Source organism: Crocuta crocuta, unplaced genomic scaffold, assembly GCF_008692635.1.
Source record: "Crocuta crocuta isolate KB4526 unplaced genomic scaffold, BGI_CrCroc_1.0 scaffold145, whole genome shotgun sequence".
Lineage (NCBI taxonomy): Eukaryota > Metazoa > Chordata > Mammalia > Carnivora > Hyaenidae > Crocuta > Crocuta crocuta.
This window is the reverse complement of record NW_027530857.1, coordinates 3,863,063-3,879,440: the sequence shown is the minus strand read 5'-3', so window position 1 is coordinate 3,879,440 and position 16,378 is coordinate 3,863,063. Positions and strand designations below refer to the sequence as shown.

Sequence of the window (16,378 nt, the reverse complement as noted above, 5' to 3'; positions counted from 1 at the left end):
AAATTCTGTGATTTCAGCTGTAATTTTTTTAAGTGTTTATTTTTTGTGAGAGACAGAGCTCAAGGGGGGAGGGCAGAGGGAGAGGGAGACACAGACTCTGATGCAGGTTCCAGACTCTGAGCTGTCAGCACAGAGCCCAACCATGGGACTTGACCCCACAAACTGTGGGTTCATGACCTGGGCCCATGTCATGCTCTTGACCAGCTGAGCCACCCAAGCGACTTCTGAGATATCATTTGTAATATTTCCATTTTCATTTATAATTTTGTTGATCTGAGGTTTTTCCCTCCCCCTTTGGTTAGTCTAGCGATGCGTTTGTCAAGTTTATCTTTTCAGAAAGCCAACTTTTAGTATGGTTAATCTTTTCTTTTGTTTTTCTCTTCTCTATTTTAATTATTTCTGATCTAATCTTTATTATTTCTCTTTTGATGCTAAGTTTGGGCTTTTTCTAGTTCTTTAAGGTTTAGAGTTAGGTTTTTTATTTGGTATATTTCTTACCACTTAATGTAAGTTTTTATTGCTATAAGCTTTGATTTTAGAATAGAATTGCTTTTGCTGCATCCCACTAGTTCCAATATGTTGTGTGTACACTTTATCTCTTGAAACTTTTATTTCTCTCTTAATTTTCATCGTGATTCATTGGCTCAGGTGAGTGTTGTTTAATTCCCACGTGTCCGTGACTTTTCTATTTGTCCTCCTGTTAATTTCTAGTTTCACGCCATCATGGTCAGAGAAGATACTTGGTGTGATTTCAGTCTTCTTGCATTTGCTAAGACTCATTTTGTGACCTAACATGGTCTCTTCTATTAAGTGTTCCATTTGTACTTGGGAAGAATGTGTATTCTGCTGTTGTAGCATAGAATGTTATGTATATATCTGTTAGGTCTGTTTGGCTATAGTGTTGTTCAGACTTGCTGTTGCCTTATTGATTCTCTGGGTTGTCTATCCATTGTTGAGACTGGGTTATTAAAAGTTTCCAACTATTATTGTATTATTTTTATTTCTGACATTAGCTCTGTGATGTATAAAATAATAAAACTTCTTGTTTTATATATTTGGGTTCTCTGTTAGGTATATAAATATTTACAGTTGTTATATCTGTTTGATGTTTGACTCCTTTATCATTTGATAATGATATGTTTGGTCTTTACTATTGTTTAAGTCTGTTTGTCTCTTACAATATTGGTACTTTTATTTTTTTAAGGCTAACGTGAAGTCTCTTATAGGCAGCATATTGTGGGATCTCTTTGTTTGTTTTTGTCCATTCAGACATTCTGTGTCTTTTGATTGGAGAATTTAATCCTTTTAGATTTGAAATCATTATTTTTGGGGGTATCTGGGTGGCTTAGTCAGTTGAGTATTTGACTCTTGATTTTGGCTCAAGTCATGATCTCATGGTCCTGGGATTGAACCCTGCATCAAGCTCCACACTGGGCATGGAGCCTGCTTAAGATTTTCTCTCTCCCTCTTCCTCTGCCCCTCCCCACTCAGGTGCATTCATGTACTCTCTCAATATATATAAAAAAAAAGAAATAATTACTGATAGGCAAGGAAATACTATTTCCATGTTGTTAATTGTTTCCTGGTTGTTTTGTAGACCTGTTGTTTTGTTTATTATTCTATCTTTTTTTGTGTGTTTTGATGTCTTTTTGTATCAGTATGTTTTGGCTTCTGTATCTTGTTTTTTTGTGTTATTACTACACAGTTTTCCTTGTGGTTATCATGAGGCTTACATAAAGTATTTCAAACTTACAACACTCCAGTTTTACTGATAATGACTTGTCTTCAATAAGTTTGTATACTTGACACTTTTACTTCTTCTCCGCATCACATTTTAGGTTATTGCTTTTAGAATTTACATGGTGTCTTGTGTAACTAAGAAGCTGTTGTATTCATAGTTACATAAATTTATGGTTACATCCCTTTTATTTTTTAACTTCTAGATTTTTAGGTGAGGTATATATATCATCACTATTACCTTACTGCAGAATCTAACTATGACTTTAATTTTACTGTATGTTATCAGTGTGATTTATCTATCTTTTTGTGTTTTTATATTAATTAGTGTTCTCTTCCTTCCACTGAAAGAATTCTGTATAGCCTTTCTTCTAATGTGGGTCTGATGCTAATGAATTCTCTCAGTTTTTGTTTGTGTAGGAAAGTCTTTATTCCTTGTTCCTTTCTGATGGATGGCTTTGCCGGGTACAGAATTCTTAGTTGACAGCAATTTTCGTTCAACATTTTCAGTATGGCCTCCCAATCTCTCCTGGCCTAAAAAGTTTCCTTTGAGAAATCTGCTGATAGTATTTTGGGAGTTCCCATTTATGTAACTTCTCTCTTTTCTCTTAGCTGCTCTTAAATTCTTTTTTTGTCTTTGATTTTTAAAGTATTTATTTATTTACTTACTTATTTATTTAGACATAGAAAGTATCTATGTGCTCGCATGAGTAGGGGAGGGGCAGAGAGAATTATAAGCAGGCTCTGCACTGTCAGTGCAGATTGGGACATGAGGCTCTATTTTATAAATCTTGAGATCATGACCTGAGCCGAAATCAACAGTTGGACACTTAACCAACTGAGCAACCCAGGCACCCCTGATTTTTTAAATAATTTAATAATAATGTGTAGCCTTCTTCAATTTATTTGACGTCTTTTTTTTTCTGGTTAAATCATGTGATCTATCATAGCCAAATGAAAACACTGGCAAGTTGACACATCATATGTGAGCACACAAAAAATTTAAAGCTCATTTTCTCTTTTTCTTAAAAATTTTGTTTGACAGGAACATTGATTTAATCACACAGTTGTAGGATGTCGTTTGTTAGGTGATGCCATTAACCTTTCCCTGGAAAACCCAGTATTGGTAATCACTGGCACAGAGAAGGAGTGCTTCTCGACTTTGATGTTTTGTGTGTAATGTTTGGAGATAACACATTTTTAAAAGTTTATTCTGTAACACTCCACAAAGCATGTACCATATCTATAGCAATTACTCCTGAGACTGAGAGAATAAATATCAATTTCCTGTAATTATTAGTTGGGAGGGGGAAAAACTCACCTGCAGAATCCAGCTGGAATATGAACTGTGCATGGATTTTTCAGTAGAAGTTTATCAGTACTACTGTTTTATAACAAAGCTTACTTTGTATTGAACAATAAGGATGTAGTAATTGAATTGTCTTTATGAAAGGGAGCTTCTAACACATGAAATCTTTAACTCCCAATGTTGAAGTGCACCATTTCTTGAAATCCTGCTGCAGTTGGCTGTCGTGAGGGGTAAGAATCCTGGATTGAGCATGTGATGAGCTATGTTGAAATATCTTGTTCTCCTATTAACACTGTCCTGTTTAGCAACCCATACAACCTCATTGGTTCTGTTGCTTGAGTTGTAAATTGTGTGACACGGAAAGTCCCTTCAACTCTGAAACTCTGGAGGTCTTTGAGTCTGCAATATAACACTGACTTTCAGAGTCTGTTGTTAGGATGAGATGCTGACATTTTGGACCGTGATCTCTAGCCAAAGTTTTTAGAACGTGAGAAGCTTTTTCTCGCATTCACATATCCTTCTGCCAGATTCTACTTTTTCTTTTCCTATGCCTTCCTACTTAAAAAATGAGGTTGAAAATGTTTGCAATGGACATACCATGCATTTTGCTTTTGTTTACATCCGTACTTCGCAAGGAAGAGGGTCTTGAATTCAGGAAGCACAATTCCCTGACTCATTTGCCTTTACCTCATTCCATGGTAATGCTGTACTGTGTGGTGATGGACAAGTGTACTTCTTGGTGTTGCTTAAGAGTTTTATGCTTCTTTGAAGCAACTTTCATTTCTACCCTGGGGCGTGTTTATTTTCAGGACTTAGAGACAGCCTCTGTAGTCTTGGTGACTAGGATTTCTGGAGAAAAAAGTAGCTTGAGAGGATTTCATGTAAGGTGAGAGCATTACGTGGGGTGGGGATTCTCAAGGGTGTTGAAGAGGGAGGAATGGTTTGCTGAGAGAGGGAGCTGGCCGAGTGGTTTCTCAGAACTCAGGGGAGCTGGGGATTAGAGGTTCTTCTGCCACATGGCCCGTCACCTAGAGTCATTGCCCCGTCGCCCGGCGCGGATCGTCTCAGGTGTCCTGGTTGGGGAAACACCACCGTTCTCTAGGCACATATGCTGGGATTTCACCAGGACCCGGTGCAGTTTACACTTTCTTCCTCTCCCCTCATAGTCAAGAAATGGTATCAGAATGCGAGTCAGCGATTTAAGAGGAATGACCTTGAATCTAGTTTAATTTATACATTTAAAAAAATAACTCGCAAATTTGATTATCATTACCAGTGCAATTATTTGTGACCTATTTCCTAGCCCTCCAGAGCTTAAAAAATAAATGGGATCTGGCTTGAACTTAAATTGTGTGAAAGTTTTGAAAGTCTCCTTGCTTTTTGCTTTTGAAAAACGTCATTAGCGCTGTAGATCTTGATAGGATTACAGTTGCATTAATTACAATATCAACCGTAATTAACTTCTGTCTCGGTATTTGCAGCATACCATTTCCGTGTGCATGAATTCATCTAGACTCCGCAGGAACCCGGTATTACTGATCACACAGCCAGGCAGCAGTGTGTTATAATTTGAAACCTCATCCTCCAATCTCCTGTTCTTTACTTCCTGTTAAGCTGCTTATCTTGAACGGAGGGGAGTGAGAAAGTGAGCCGCGTTTGCGTTTATTACCTCCTTTCCTCATGCCTGTTGTCGAATGTCACTGCTCACCCGTTTTCTGGTTCCCTTTCTTAATGCTGGCTTACCCATTTTGTTCCTTCACATTTCTTGGCTCCTCTGTGATTGGTTTTTCCCCTCTTCTCCCTCACTTTTACAGGTTATCCTATTTTGTGCCAGAGTGCTTTTTGTAAGGAGTCAATAAAGATTTGTTTTATTTAACAACAACAACAACAACAATAACAAAAAACCCTCTGACTAGAATATTTGAGTCTTACCTTGCTGTAAAGATGCTTAATTTAGGAAATGAGTGAAAAACAGTACACCTAAACTGTAAGCAACCAATAAAAGTTGATCTACCCAATAAAATGCTAATGAAAAGTTTTTACAGAGAAAATTCTCTTGAGTGTGTTTATTAGGGGTAATTTTCGAAGATTTTTATTTGAAATACACTTATATAGTTTTCACTCTCAAATGGTTAGGTCAGGAAAATCCTTCCATGTTTTGTAAGGATACTGACTGTTTTCTCTCTCAATTTTGTATTTAGCCTAGAGAAATAATGAAGCTCTAAGCAGAAGGATTTTGATGTAGGTAACTTTCAGTCTTCAGCACTTCATAATGAACATTAATTGTAGTTCCCAAAATTCATTTTTAAAACAAATGTTTGATCACTGTGAATTAGAACTAAGAATACGTCTCAAGCCCACGTAACTTCTAATTCATAAACCACATTTAGAAAATATGGTTTTCCAAAGTGAGGCTTCTTTATGCCAAATCTTAATAAATCTTTTCAGGGAAATCTGGTTTTAGAGATAGGCTCTTAACTAGATTGGTTTTAAGAAGTGGAAAATGAGCAACAAGCAGGAATTCCAGCAAAGAAGTCTGCTTCCTGCATTAGCAGTATTATGTCCAAATGCGCTGTGAAATATGTATAATCATGTGTTTAAGCTGTTTGGCGCTTGCCCAGCATCCCCACACCGGTGCCATCTCTCTTCGAAGCCTTTCCTGATCTTTCTCGGCAAAGTGGACCCTCTTGTGTGGTGTCTCACCGTCATAGAAACACCTGTCTAGACTCTCTCTGACACTTCATTCCAGGTATATGTTTACCAGTCTGTTTTCCTCAGGACCTTACATCGCTTTAGGGCAGTCAGTGTGGTGACTCAGGACAGAATAGGGTTTTTGTTTTTGCATGTGGGGAAGGTATATTTTCGAAATCTTTATGTGTATTTTGGAAGTATTTAATATTGATAATATTTCATACATCTTCAAATTTTTTTTATGTTTATTTATTTTTGAGAGATAGGAACAGAGTGCAGACAGGGGAGGGGCAGAGAGAGGGAGACACAGAATCCAAAGCAGGCTCTAGGCCTGACGTGGGGCTCAAACTCACAGACCATGAGATCATGACCTGAGTTGAAGTCGGACACTTAACTGGCTGAGCCACCAAGCGTCCCTCATACATTATTTTTAAAGCTCACCTATAATTCGGAGCTTCTGTTTCCTTTACAGATACACGTTAATGTATTATGATATACTCGTCTTCTTGGTCTTTCTTACATTTCTGTGGTCAATACATTGCCATCATTTTATAGAAAGGCAATGCTAACACCTATCATGAAGAGCTGAGGACTAAGTGTGAATTTAAAGCTAGCAAGTAAGTCCCCAATACCGTGTTTCCTACCTCCTCCCGTTTAGATCGCCTTCATACAGCTGCAGTACAAGTAGGTATGTTCAGCTCATGGTGAGCGGTGAAATGAAATGCAGACAGAGTGTGTTTAAAGATCCATAGATGGGACAAATGTCCAACTTTCTCTGCTTCTGGTCTCTCTTCTGTCACACTTTATGGGGGCTTGAGTCGAATAACAGGCAGAAACTTGAAATTTTCATTGGAGATTCATAGTGGGAATTTGAACTTCAGTTTTTAAAAGTTCATAAGGGGCTTGTGGCTTACAAATTCCTTATGTCTGTGTTTTACCGTTCTCATTTCCTAGCAGCCTGAATGCCGTGTATTGTAAGGTCTGGGATTTCTGCTTTCATCACCTGGTGCAGTGACTTTCCGAATGTAGGTTTGAGCGTGAGCAGTGGTTAAGTTCTGTATCGCCACCGTGGATGCTTTACATCCTGAAACTGAAGCATTTATAGCTTTATTGTTGTAAACACTAAGGCTTGGAGCTATTGAACAAATTATAGTTCAGAACAGCCTAGTATAGCAAGACAGCCAGTGACCTAAGGAGTTTTTTTAAGGCTCCTACTAATATGGGGTTATTGACATGGGACTGCCTTCTACTCCTGAGCGTTGATGTACACTTGATTTACATCTGGAAAAATGAGTCAGCACCATGCAAATCTCCCACTGTGGTAAAAAGTACACCTGCTTGTAAAAGATTTAATTAAAGCATAAAATTAAGAGCTTATGGTAATTTGCCCCCAGAAGGTGTCTGCATTAGGGTAAGAAGGACTTTTGCTTATGCAGATTATTTGTTATGTGTGTCTTTTGTTTAATATGATGACCTTAAACTAATTGTCCTTATCAGCTGTGCTAGCAGTTCTGGGAAAATAGTCCATTGTGGTGAAGGCTTTCATCTTCCTGTCTTCCCCAGTTATGGATCATATGTAACTTCTACGTCATTATAATTACAGTGTAGGTACCCTTTTTGTGCAGTGAGAGTTGTGGGTTAAATAAACCTCAGACTTTTAGGGATTTATACTTTGTATTATGACCTTATCTTAACTTCCTCTCCGACTGAACTGCCCATCAGGGAGGGTGTGGGCTTGCTTACGCCCAGTTCAGCCCTAGAACACAGGCTACTGACTACCTGACTACGCACCTCCATAGGCCCTTCTGCCTCCACTCTGATTCACACTTCGAATTCTGCCTCTTAGGACTGTTGNCTGTCTCTCTCTCTCTCTCTCTCTCTCCTAGAAATAAATTAAAAAAAAAAAAAAAAAAAGAACTGTTGAGTCTTACTATCCTTCCCTTATTTTTAATATCTTTTTCTAGTTGTCATTGTTCTAGTTAACATTTAAAATTTTCTTACTTGCTCGAAATCTCAGAAGCTAAAATTTGTGCCTGAATTGGAATGATTTTAGGTGTTTGAGCCTGTTTGGCCCTTCGTGTAAAGTTTTCCAGCTTTGATGTGTGACAAAGCTGCTCCTTTCACTTAATCCAACTTCCTTGTTGTACTTAGCTTTCTTCTTTTAAAATGAAATTATTTCAAGGGAAGGTCACACCTGAGTGTCACTGTCTGAGAGTTCTTTCTTGCTTGAGGGGTACCTGCATGTAAGGAATGACATTGAATTGAGCAGAGTCACATTTTCGGCCACATTTTTGTTTTTCTTCATGATTAAGCAGTTAAAAGTGCCTGTGTAGGAAATGTCAGGGAAGAACTCCAAACGTTTTGTAGAAGCACAGATGAAATTGAGCGTTCCTTTGTAATATCCTTAAATAACATTCAAACTGATGTGACTACATCTCCTCAGGTGAGAATTGGTGCCTGTAGTACATTTACTCTCTTTTCTTTTTGCTGGAATTTTCTGCCAGTCTTCTCCTACCCTCTGCCCCTTGCATCTTGGTGGGTTGCTTCACCAGGACATTTTCCAGCAGTCTGACCCAGAGCTTAGGGTTCAGACAGGTCTGGTTAGGGTATAGCTAACAGGACCGGATTTGTGTGAAGTGAGAGCAATCTGTGAGATGTGATGGAAACTTGGCACGAGACCTCTCTGGTGGTGGTGGAAGGTGAGTGGTCACATATGAAGGAAACAATGGCCTTTGAAATTAGGTGGGATGAATAAAGTATGGAAGGGAAGTCTGGCCGACTGTGGAGCCTTTAGAAGAACAGGAGGCATTAAAGAGGGGCAGATACACCGTCAGAGTCCGTGTTGCCAGATCACGGGTGCTTCTGTGATGTGGCCTGAGATTCCGAAGCTACTTTGTACCGCCTACGTGATCTGTGAGAACCAAAGGAGGGAAGTTTGGTTTGTGAGTAGAAACATAATTTAATTAGTAAATACGTATTTTGTAGGCAATCCTGTTTTCTGCCACTCTGTTAATATATATGCTTATATTCCAGAGGCTCATTCTTTTCTATTTGTGAGTGATCATTATAATTGCCTTTCTGACATGTTGACAGACCGTCTTTTTTGTATACATGGGTGGATGTTTTCCCTTGATTTTAATAACATTTTCAACATTTGGCAGTGTGGGATCAGGAAGAGCTTATTTTGCTCTTGAAGATCCGTAAACAGCACTGATTATTGATTGAATTAATAGAGCAATTGTTGTACATGCCTGTTTTTATCCCACATAGATTTTCTCAGTATTAGAATTTCGAAATATGCACGTAGTAGTGGATTACATTTAAAAATTAGCTTTTCGTTCAAAATTTCCTAATGTGTAATTTTAGCTAATTAAATGGTTTAGTGGATTTGATCAATGTAAAAACCAGCACAGAATCAAGGTTTTATAGCTGATTTAAAAATAACTGCTGAAAGCCTCAGGCTTAAAATTAAATTTTGTTTTAACAGGGCTGAATTTTATGTGACATTTGTAACAACCTAGGGAGATGTTTATTAAAGATGGTGAATAAACCCACTGAGACACGTTCGACCGTTATTTATAGGAGATGAAACGTAAATTTATACCTAGAGTGGAAAAGGTAAAGTATCTCAGAAATTGTGAGTTTGAGTGTGTCCCGTTCTACATACTAAGGCAATTTGGTTTTTGTTCTTATCCTCATATTAAAATTGCTTATCTCTGTTTTAATCACTTCACATCACTATCACTGACCCCTCGGTGGGCTCCTGTGGTTATCAGTAGATCTGGTCACACTGAGGATCATTCTTCCTGTCCGTTCCTGTTAATTCCTCTTGTAATTTCTTAATACATGTGATTGAAATGATGTCAAAACTGATACTCTCACGCTCCATTTTCCTTTCGGGCTCTGTTGTCCTGATTTCCTCCTACCTCTCTCTGTCGTCCAGCCACAGAGGATGCTGCACTTCACAGCAGTCCCAAAATACACCAGTACTCATGTGAGGGGCCCTGCTTTCCCCCTTGCAGTGTGAGGCATCAGGGGCCACAAGGGATCAAACAAAGCAGTGTGTGTGAGTGTGTAACTGGGCTCCCTGCTTCATGGTCCCTTTGTAAGTACAGCGTGTTCATTTCCAGCGCAGGTTTTCCAAAATTTTCCTTCTTTTCACATTTATATTCCCTGAGCCTGTTTCCCTGTCCAGACTCCTGGTCTTTTCACCTCTCCTTCCCAAAGACATCACCTCCAGTTTATTCTTTAGCCTTTCAAATTTCACTTTATTTTAAAATGGTTACAGTATTGATAACCATACACAGAACAGGTAATGATTTGCAGTATATGTTTTTATTCTGTGGTCTGTAGATTCAAGGAATTAATGTGAAACAGCAGCTCTGTTTGCAAGAGGAAAAAGAGCTGGTTTATAGCAAGTAAAAGTTTTATTCCTCCAGTCCATTTAAAAAAAAAAAATTGTTCTGTGGTTAAATTTTCTCCTTTTCATCTTTGGCTGCGTATAATGAGGGACTTTTATATTATTTCCAACTTTGTCTTCAGTGTACTATGTTTTTCAATTAAAAAAAAAGCCAGGCTATTGTTAGTTCTCACTCTTTAATGAATCATTGGATTGGAAAATAACTCATTATATCATCAAGCAGAGATATGTTCCTTTATTTGCATGTAGATAGTGAAGATGAATAATTTATCAAATGTTATTAGTGCAGGCTGCATATTACTGAAATCTCAGCAGGATGTAATGAAATTTGTCTCATGCAAGTATGAAGATAGCATGCCTTTGCATAGTCATTATTGAACTTCTGGCATCTCTCAGAGAACTATTAGGTTAGCACGCCAGTCTTGCTCGCCTCTTCATTAACTGGACTTTTGATTGAAGACTTGAACTTATCTTGAAAATCTGTGAAATCTGGCATGCCAAATGCTTGCTTGACTCTAGCTGTGTTTCTACAGCCCAGCAAGAATTTTCAGAATGAATGGAGGACTTAATGTTTCTTATTAAAGTGATTAGTGCAGAAAGGCTGTGACTGATGGTTTTATTACTTCTGGTCATGAAAAGCTGTCTGTACAAGAGTCGTTGAAGCACTGTATTTTTCTGAAACCAAGGCTGATGGAACATGTATATAATTGCCTTAGAATCTTACCCCTGTACTCATTATGTATTTGAGGTGATTTTAAATGATTGCTTTGAAAAAGTTGGCTTTGATTTGCTTGTGGTCTGATTGCACGGGGAGATCAACAGATCTCCTCACAAGCAGCAGTGAAGCTGGATAGTCAAAAACAGACCCCTAGCCCTCTGGAGATTTACTAAAAGTATTCAGCAAATGAGAAGTGTTTATTCATGAAAACAGCTGAACTTTGGGCCAGAACAGTGTGAGTCCATGGCGTCTGTGCCTGGGGCTGCTCCCGTTTCCCCTCCTCAGCTCTGTGGCCAGGGTTGTTCAAGGCAGAGCGGACTCTGAAAACCAGGGCTTTGCTGCTGCTTCCAGGACAGCCTGGTGGGTTTGAAGAACCAGGAGTTCAAGTGGAGATTTTGATGGCAAGGGACAGGGAGCGTGTGTGGCTGCCCCTGCCCAAAACTGTGGGACTGTTTGGTGGCGGGACTGGACAGGTGGACGAGCCAGGGCTTTAACAGGGACTTGGGGAAGTGATGGGAGGCTGGCCGAGTCTCCATGGATGGAGTTGACCTGAGGTTGGGCACACGCACTGCAGAGACAGGAGTGAGGCCCACCCCCTGCACGCATCCCCCTGCTGGCACCTGCATGCCCATCCTCAGAAGGTGACAGAGAACCCCAGAAAGCACAGGAAGAAAAGCGGGGGTGCGGACTTGAAAATGTCCTTGACTTTGAGTAACCTCACTGGCTCACATACAGTTCCATCAGCAGATAGAAATTTTATTGGTTAATAGTGTTTGAATAAATGTGTAACCAGTCTTTCTTTAATAAAAGGCTTTGCAGATACAGAGTTGACCCCAAGGAAGTCAGGCTTGGTGGTAGGAGGGTGATGGAGAGCTAAGAAGGGACATCAGTAACCCTTCATTGTAGAAGAGATAGACTTCACAGATTTAGTCCAAGTAAGCTTAAAAAAAATGAAAAAAAAAACAAAAAACAAAAAACAACCCACCTTATTCCTGGTGGAGGGAAACCTGAATTGAGAATTGCTACAATATATTATCTAAAATGTTCTATACTCAACAAAGTATTATGATACATGTAAAGAAATTAAGTATAACCATATCCAGGAAAGAAAAGGTATAGATTGCCTTTTTGTGACCAGAAATGTTGGATTTGACAAAGTACTAAGTGAAACCATGTTAAAAGCCTTTAAGGAGGAGCACCTGGGTGGCTCTGTTGGTTGAGCATCTGGCTTCAGCTCGGGTCATGATCTCACGGTTTGCTGGTTTGAGCCCCGCATTGGGCTCTGTGCTGACAGCTCAGAGCCTGGAGCCTGCTTTGGATTCTGTGTCTCCCTGTCTCTCTGCCTCTCTCCCACTTATACTCGCTCTCTCTTGCTCCCAAAAATAAATAAAAATGTGAAAAAAAAGCCCTTAAGGAAAGGATGATGACATTGAATTGAATGTAGAATCACAAAAAGAAATTATAAAAAAGAACCAATGGAAAATCTGTAGTTGAAAAGTATAGTAACCGAAATGAAATGTTCATTCCAGAGGCTCATTTGCAGGTTTGAGATGGCAAAAGAAGAAACATTAGCAAATTTGAGGATAGATCAGTAGAAATGGTCCATTCTGAATAACAAGAAAAATCACCAGGGACTGAAAGACCTATGAGATAGCCTGTACCACACCAGCATGTCATGGAGCCACAGAAGAAGAGATAGAAAAAATACTCCCTCCCAATTAAAAAAAAAAGTATTACATGAAAACTTCCCAAACTTGATAAAACAATTCCTTTATGGAGCCAAAAGCTGCATGAATCGTATGTAGGAAAGTCATAAAGATCCATACTTAGATACATCATAGGCAAATTGTTGCAAAAGAGAAAATGTGGTGAGGAAGAAGTGACACATTATATGGAAGGGAACAACATTAAGATTGATGCTGACTTCTCAGAAGCAACAGAGGTCACAGATAGTGGAAGGCTACACAGTTGACCCTTGATCGACATGGTTTTGAACTGTGTGGTCCACTTTGACATGGATTTTTTACAATATGGTACTGTAAATATATTTTCCTCATGCTTTTCTTAACATTTTCTTAAGCTTGCTTTATTGTAAGAAGTATACAATACATATAGCATATAAACATTTGTTAATCACCTGTGTATGTTATCAGCAAAGCTTCCAGTAAACAGGGTAAGCCATTGATAGTTAGGTTTTTGGGGGAGTCAAAAGCTATGCATGGGTTTTCAACTGTATGGGCTTGATGTTGTTCAAGTCTACTTTGTTCAAGGATCAGCTGTATTCATTGCTCAAAGACAAAAGCTATCAAGTAATAATTCTATATCCAACAAAGGTATCTTTCACAAATTAAGCAAAATACTTGCCCAAGTAAGCAAAGAATCTGTTGCTAGCAGGTTCCCTTTATAAGAAATTAATAAAGTCTCAGACAGAAAGGATGTAGTATCAAATGCTAAGTTTGATAATTTTCTCAGGAGGAAATGAGTGCTAGAAATGGGTAAATATGGTGGATAAAAAATCCTTTGTAAATCTGTATTTTTCCTCTTTTTAAAAGTATACAGTTATATAAAACATTAGTTATAGCACTGTATTTTGAGGTTTATGCAGCTCTGTGTTAATATGTGTGATAGCAATAGCACAAAGAAGGAAGGTGGACATTTGAATCCATATGAAAAAATGAACTGAGACCCTTATTATACACAAAAAGTGATAAAGTGGATCCTAGACTTAAGAGCTAGAACAGTAGGACTTCGAGAGGAAAATATGAGAGAACTACCTCCCTGTGCTCTTAGGCTAGACCAAGGTTCCTCGATAGAATGGTAAGAACATGAGCTATGAGAAAAAGAAATTGATAAAGTGCTCTTCATTAAATTGAAAAACATTTTTTTTCTTTTATTTTTAATGTTTGTTTATTTTTGAGTGAGAGAGACAGAGTGTCAGCAGGGGTGGGACAGAGAGAGACGGAGACACAGAATCCGAAACAGGCTCCAGGCTGTGAGCTGTCAGCACAGAGCCTGATGTGGGGCTCGAACCCACGAATTGTGAGATCGTGACATGAGCGGATGTTGGATGCTTAACCAACTGAGCCTCCCAGGTGTCTCGAAAACACTTAACTTTTTAAAAGATCCTATCGCAAAAGTGAAACAGTATGCTGCAGACTGAGTAAAATATTTGAAAATCACATCTGAAAAAGGCTTTGTCAGCAGACTAAAGAAATCTTATAACACAATAATAAGGTAGTTACTCCAGTTAAAATATTGGCAAACTTCTGGAGTAGACATATTAGCGAGGGTTCTCCAAAGAAACAGCCAATAGGGTGTGTGTGTCTTTGTGCGCATGTGTACATGTATGTGTTCAAAAGAAGTGTATTATAAAGAATTGGCTCATATCATTATGGAGACATGGCAAAGATTGAGAATTCCCAAGATACGTAGTCGGCAAGCTGCCTAAGAGAGCTGATGTGTGGTTCGTGTCCAAGTCCAAAGGTCTGAGACTCAGAGCTGATGGTGTAAGTATCAGTCTGCAGTTGGGCAGAAACAAGACCCCAGAAGAGCCTGTGCTTCAGCCAGAATTCCAAGGCTGGAAAAGAACAAGGACCCAGCTCAACAGTTAGCCAATAGCTGTTCCTTCTTAGCTTTTTTGCTCTCTTCAGGCCTTTGATTGATTGGATATGGCTCACCAGTGTTAATCTGCTTTACTCAGTCTACGGATTCAGATGTCTGTCTTTCCCAGAAAGACCATTGTGGAAACCCAAAATAATGTTTGGCTAAACGTCTGGGCATTCTGTGGCCCAGTCAAGTTGACACATAAAAATTAACCATCACAACATTTTACCAAAGAAGATACACACTTGGCTAATAAACACATGAAAAGGTGCTCAACGTCATTAGTCATTATGGAAATACATAAATTCATTTGAACCACAGTAATAAGCTACCTCCCTCTAGAGTGGCTGTTGTCAAAAAACTTACAATGTGAGGTCTTGGCGACAATGGAAGGAAACCCAAACCCTCATACTTACCCGGTAGGATATAAAATGGTACCCCACTTTGGAAAACAGTGGTTTCTTATAAAGTTAGATATAAATTGTCCACATGACCTGGCAATTCCATTACTAGGAGTTGCAGAGAAATGAAAACATATATCCACATAAAGACTTGTACTTGAATGTTCCTAGAAGCATTTTCTAATAGGTATTAATTGGAAACAGTCCAAACATCCACCAGCTGGCAAACAGATGAACAAAAAGGGATATATTTTGGAATGGAAGCAGGAGTGGAGTACAAATAAGCTTGAGACAATTTTGAGGGTGACGGAAATGTTCTAAAACAGGGTTTTTTGTGAAGATTGCACAACTGCGCATGTTTATTTAAAAGTTGTTGAGTTGTATACTATTAATGGGTGAATCCTATAGGATGTTAAAGTTATTAAAAGTTATAAAAAATCCTCTGTGTGTAATACACAAAGGACAAAGTAAACATGGAAAACTAATTGGAGAATCTGAAGGGGGTGGGAATTCTTTGTACCATTCTTCCATATTTTCTACAACTGCAATTCAAACTTTCAATATTAGACACATTTTTATGACTCCTATAAATAGCCTGATTTTCTTTTGTGATATTAAAAAGAAAATTTAAAAACTTGTGTTTGCTTTTAAAAAACCAAACCCTAAAGTGTCATTGTATCTCAGCTTTTTAGTTCTTTTTTTCTTGGATTTACTGTTTGCTCCCAGGGGATAATCTGCTTTTGCACTTTTTAAAATTCGCCATTGGTGCAGTTGGCTGGCAGGCACACTGCCCCTGTGAGCTCCCCCACCCGCATGTGGTTTATACTTGAGAGCACAGATACCTTGCCCCATGCCATGCTGGGGGTATTCCCAGTTCTGTCATCTGTGCAGGAGAAAGGTGCAAATACTATAAGTAGAGCCCTTTTGAGTGCAGGACACGCACACAGCTGTTTTTCCCTTTGGCATTATTTCTTAGGACAATGATTATATCTTCTCCTGTTTTATTGTTTGTTTCATAGAGGAAGACCATTTATTGAGAGCAGTGAATGAGAGTGAAGTTCTGTGATTCGTGCTAATGTGTATTTATATGCTTTATTTGAAGGTCACTCGGTGAGACTACTGGGTCAGAAAAAGAATAATGGAAGGCGGTTGGGGGGAGCGCCATTGGATTTGCCAAAGATCAGGAAGAATCCGCTAATAGAAATCATTTCCATCAATACTGGGTAAGTGTCTCTCAAGCTTACTCATAAAATATTCAGTATATTCCATCCATGAATTCAGGTTTCTTTTTGCCCCGGACATGGGACAGAGTAAAACAATTGAATGTTTTTATGGTTAGGAAAAATCAAAAAGCTCTAAACCAAATGAATATAATTCCCTCTAGAAAATGTTCCCTGAGTACAAATTCTATTCGCAGGAAGGGTTTAGGTTTTTGATTAATATTATTCTGACTTCTTTTTGGTAATAGACAATGGGTTTTGTTTCCCAGTCATACCCCT

The 16,378-nt window shown here is 38.7% G+C and overlaps 1 protein-coding gene across 7 annotated transcripts in view; it reads left to right on the top strand.

Annotated features, from left to right (window-relative positions):
- Window positions 1-16,378, top strand: part of CDKAL1 (CDKAL1 threonylcarbamoyladenosine tRNA methylthiotransferase) — a 700,075-nt gene that overhangs the window by 206,054 nt on the left and 477,643 nt on the right. For all 7 annotated transcript variants that reach the window (XM_077769569.1, XM_077769571.1, XM_077769566.1 and 4 more), the window contains one exon: window positions 15,982-16,102. In XM_077769569.1, coding sequence (XP_077625695.1) covers window positions 15,982-16,102 — 121 coding nt within the window. The remainder of the gene's footprint in view (window positions 1-15,981; window positions 16,103-16,378) is intronic.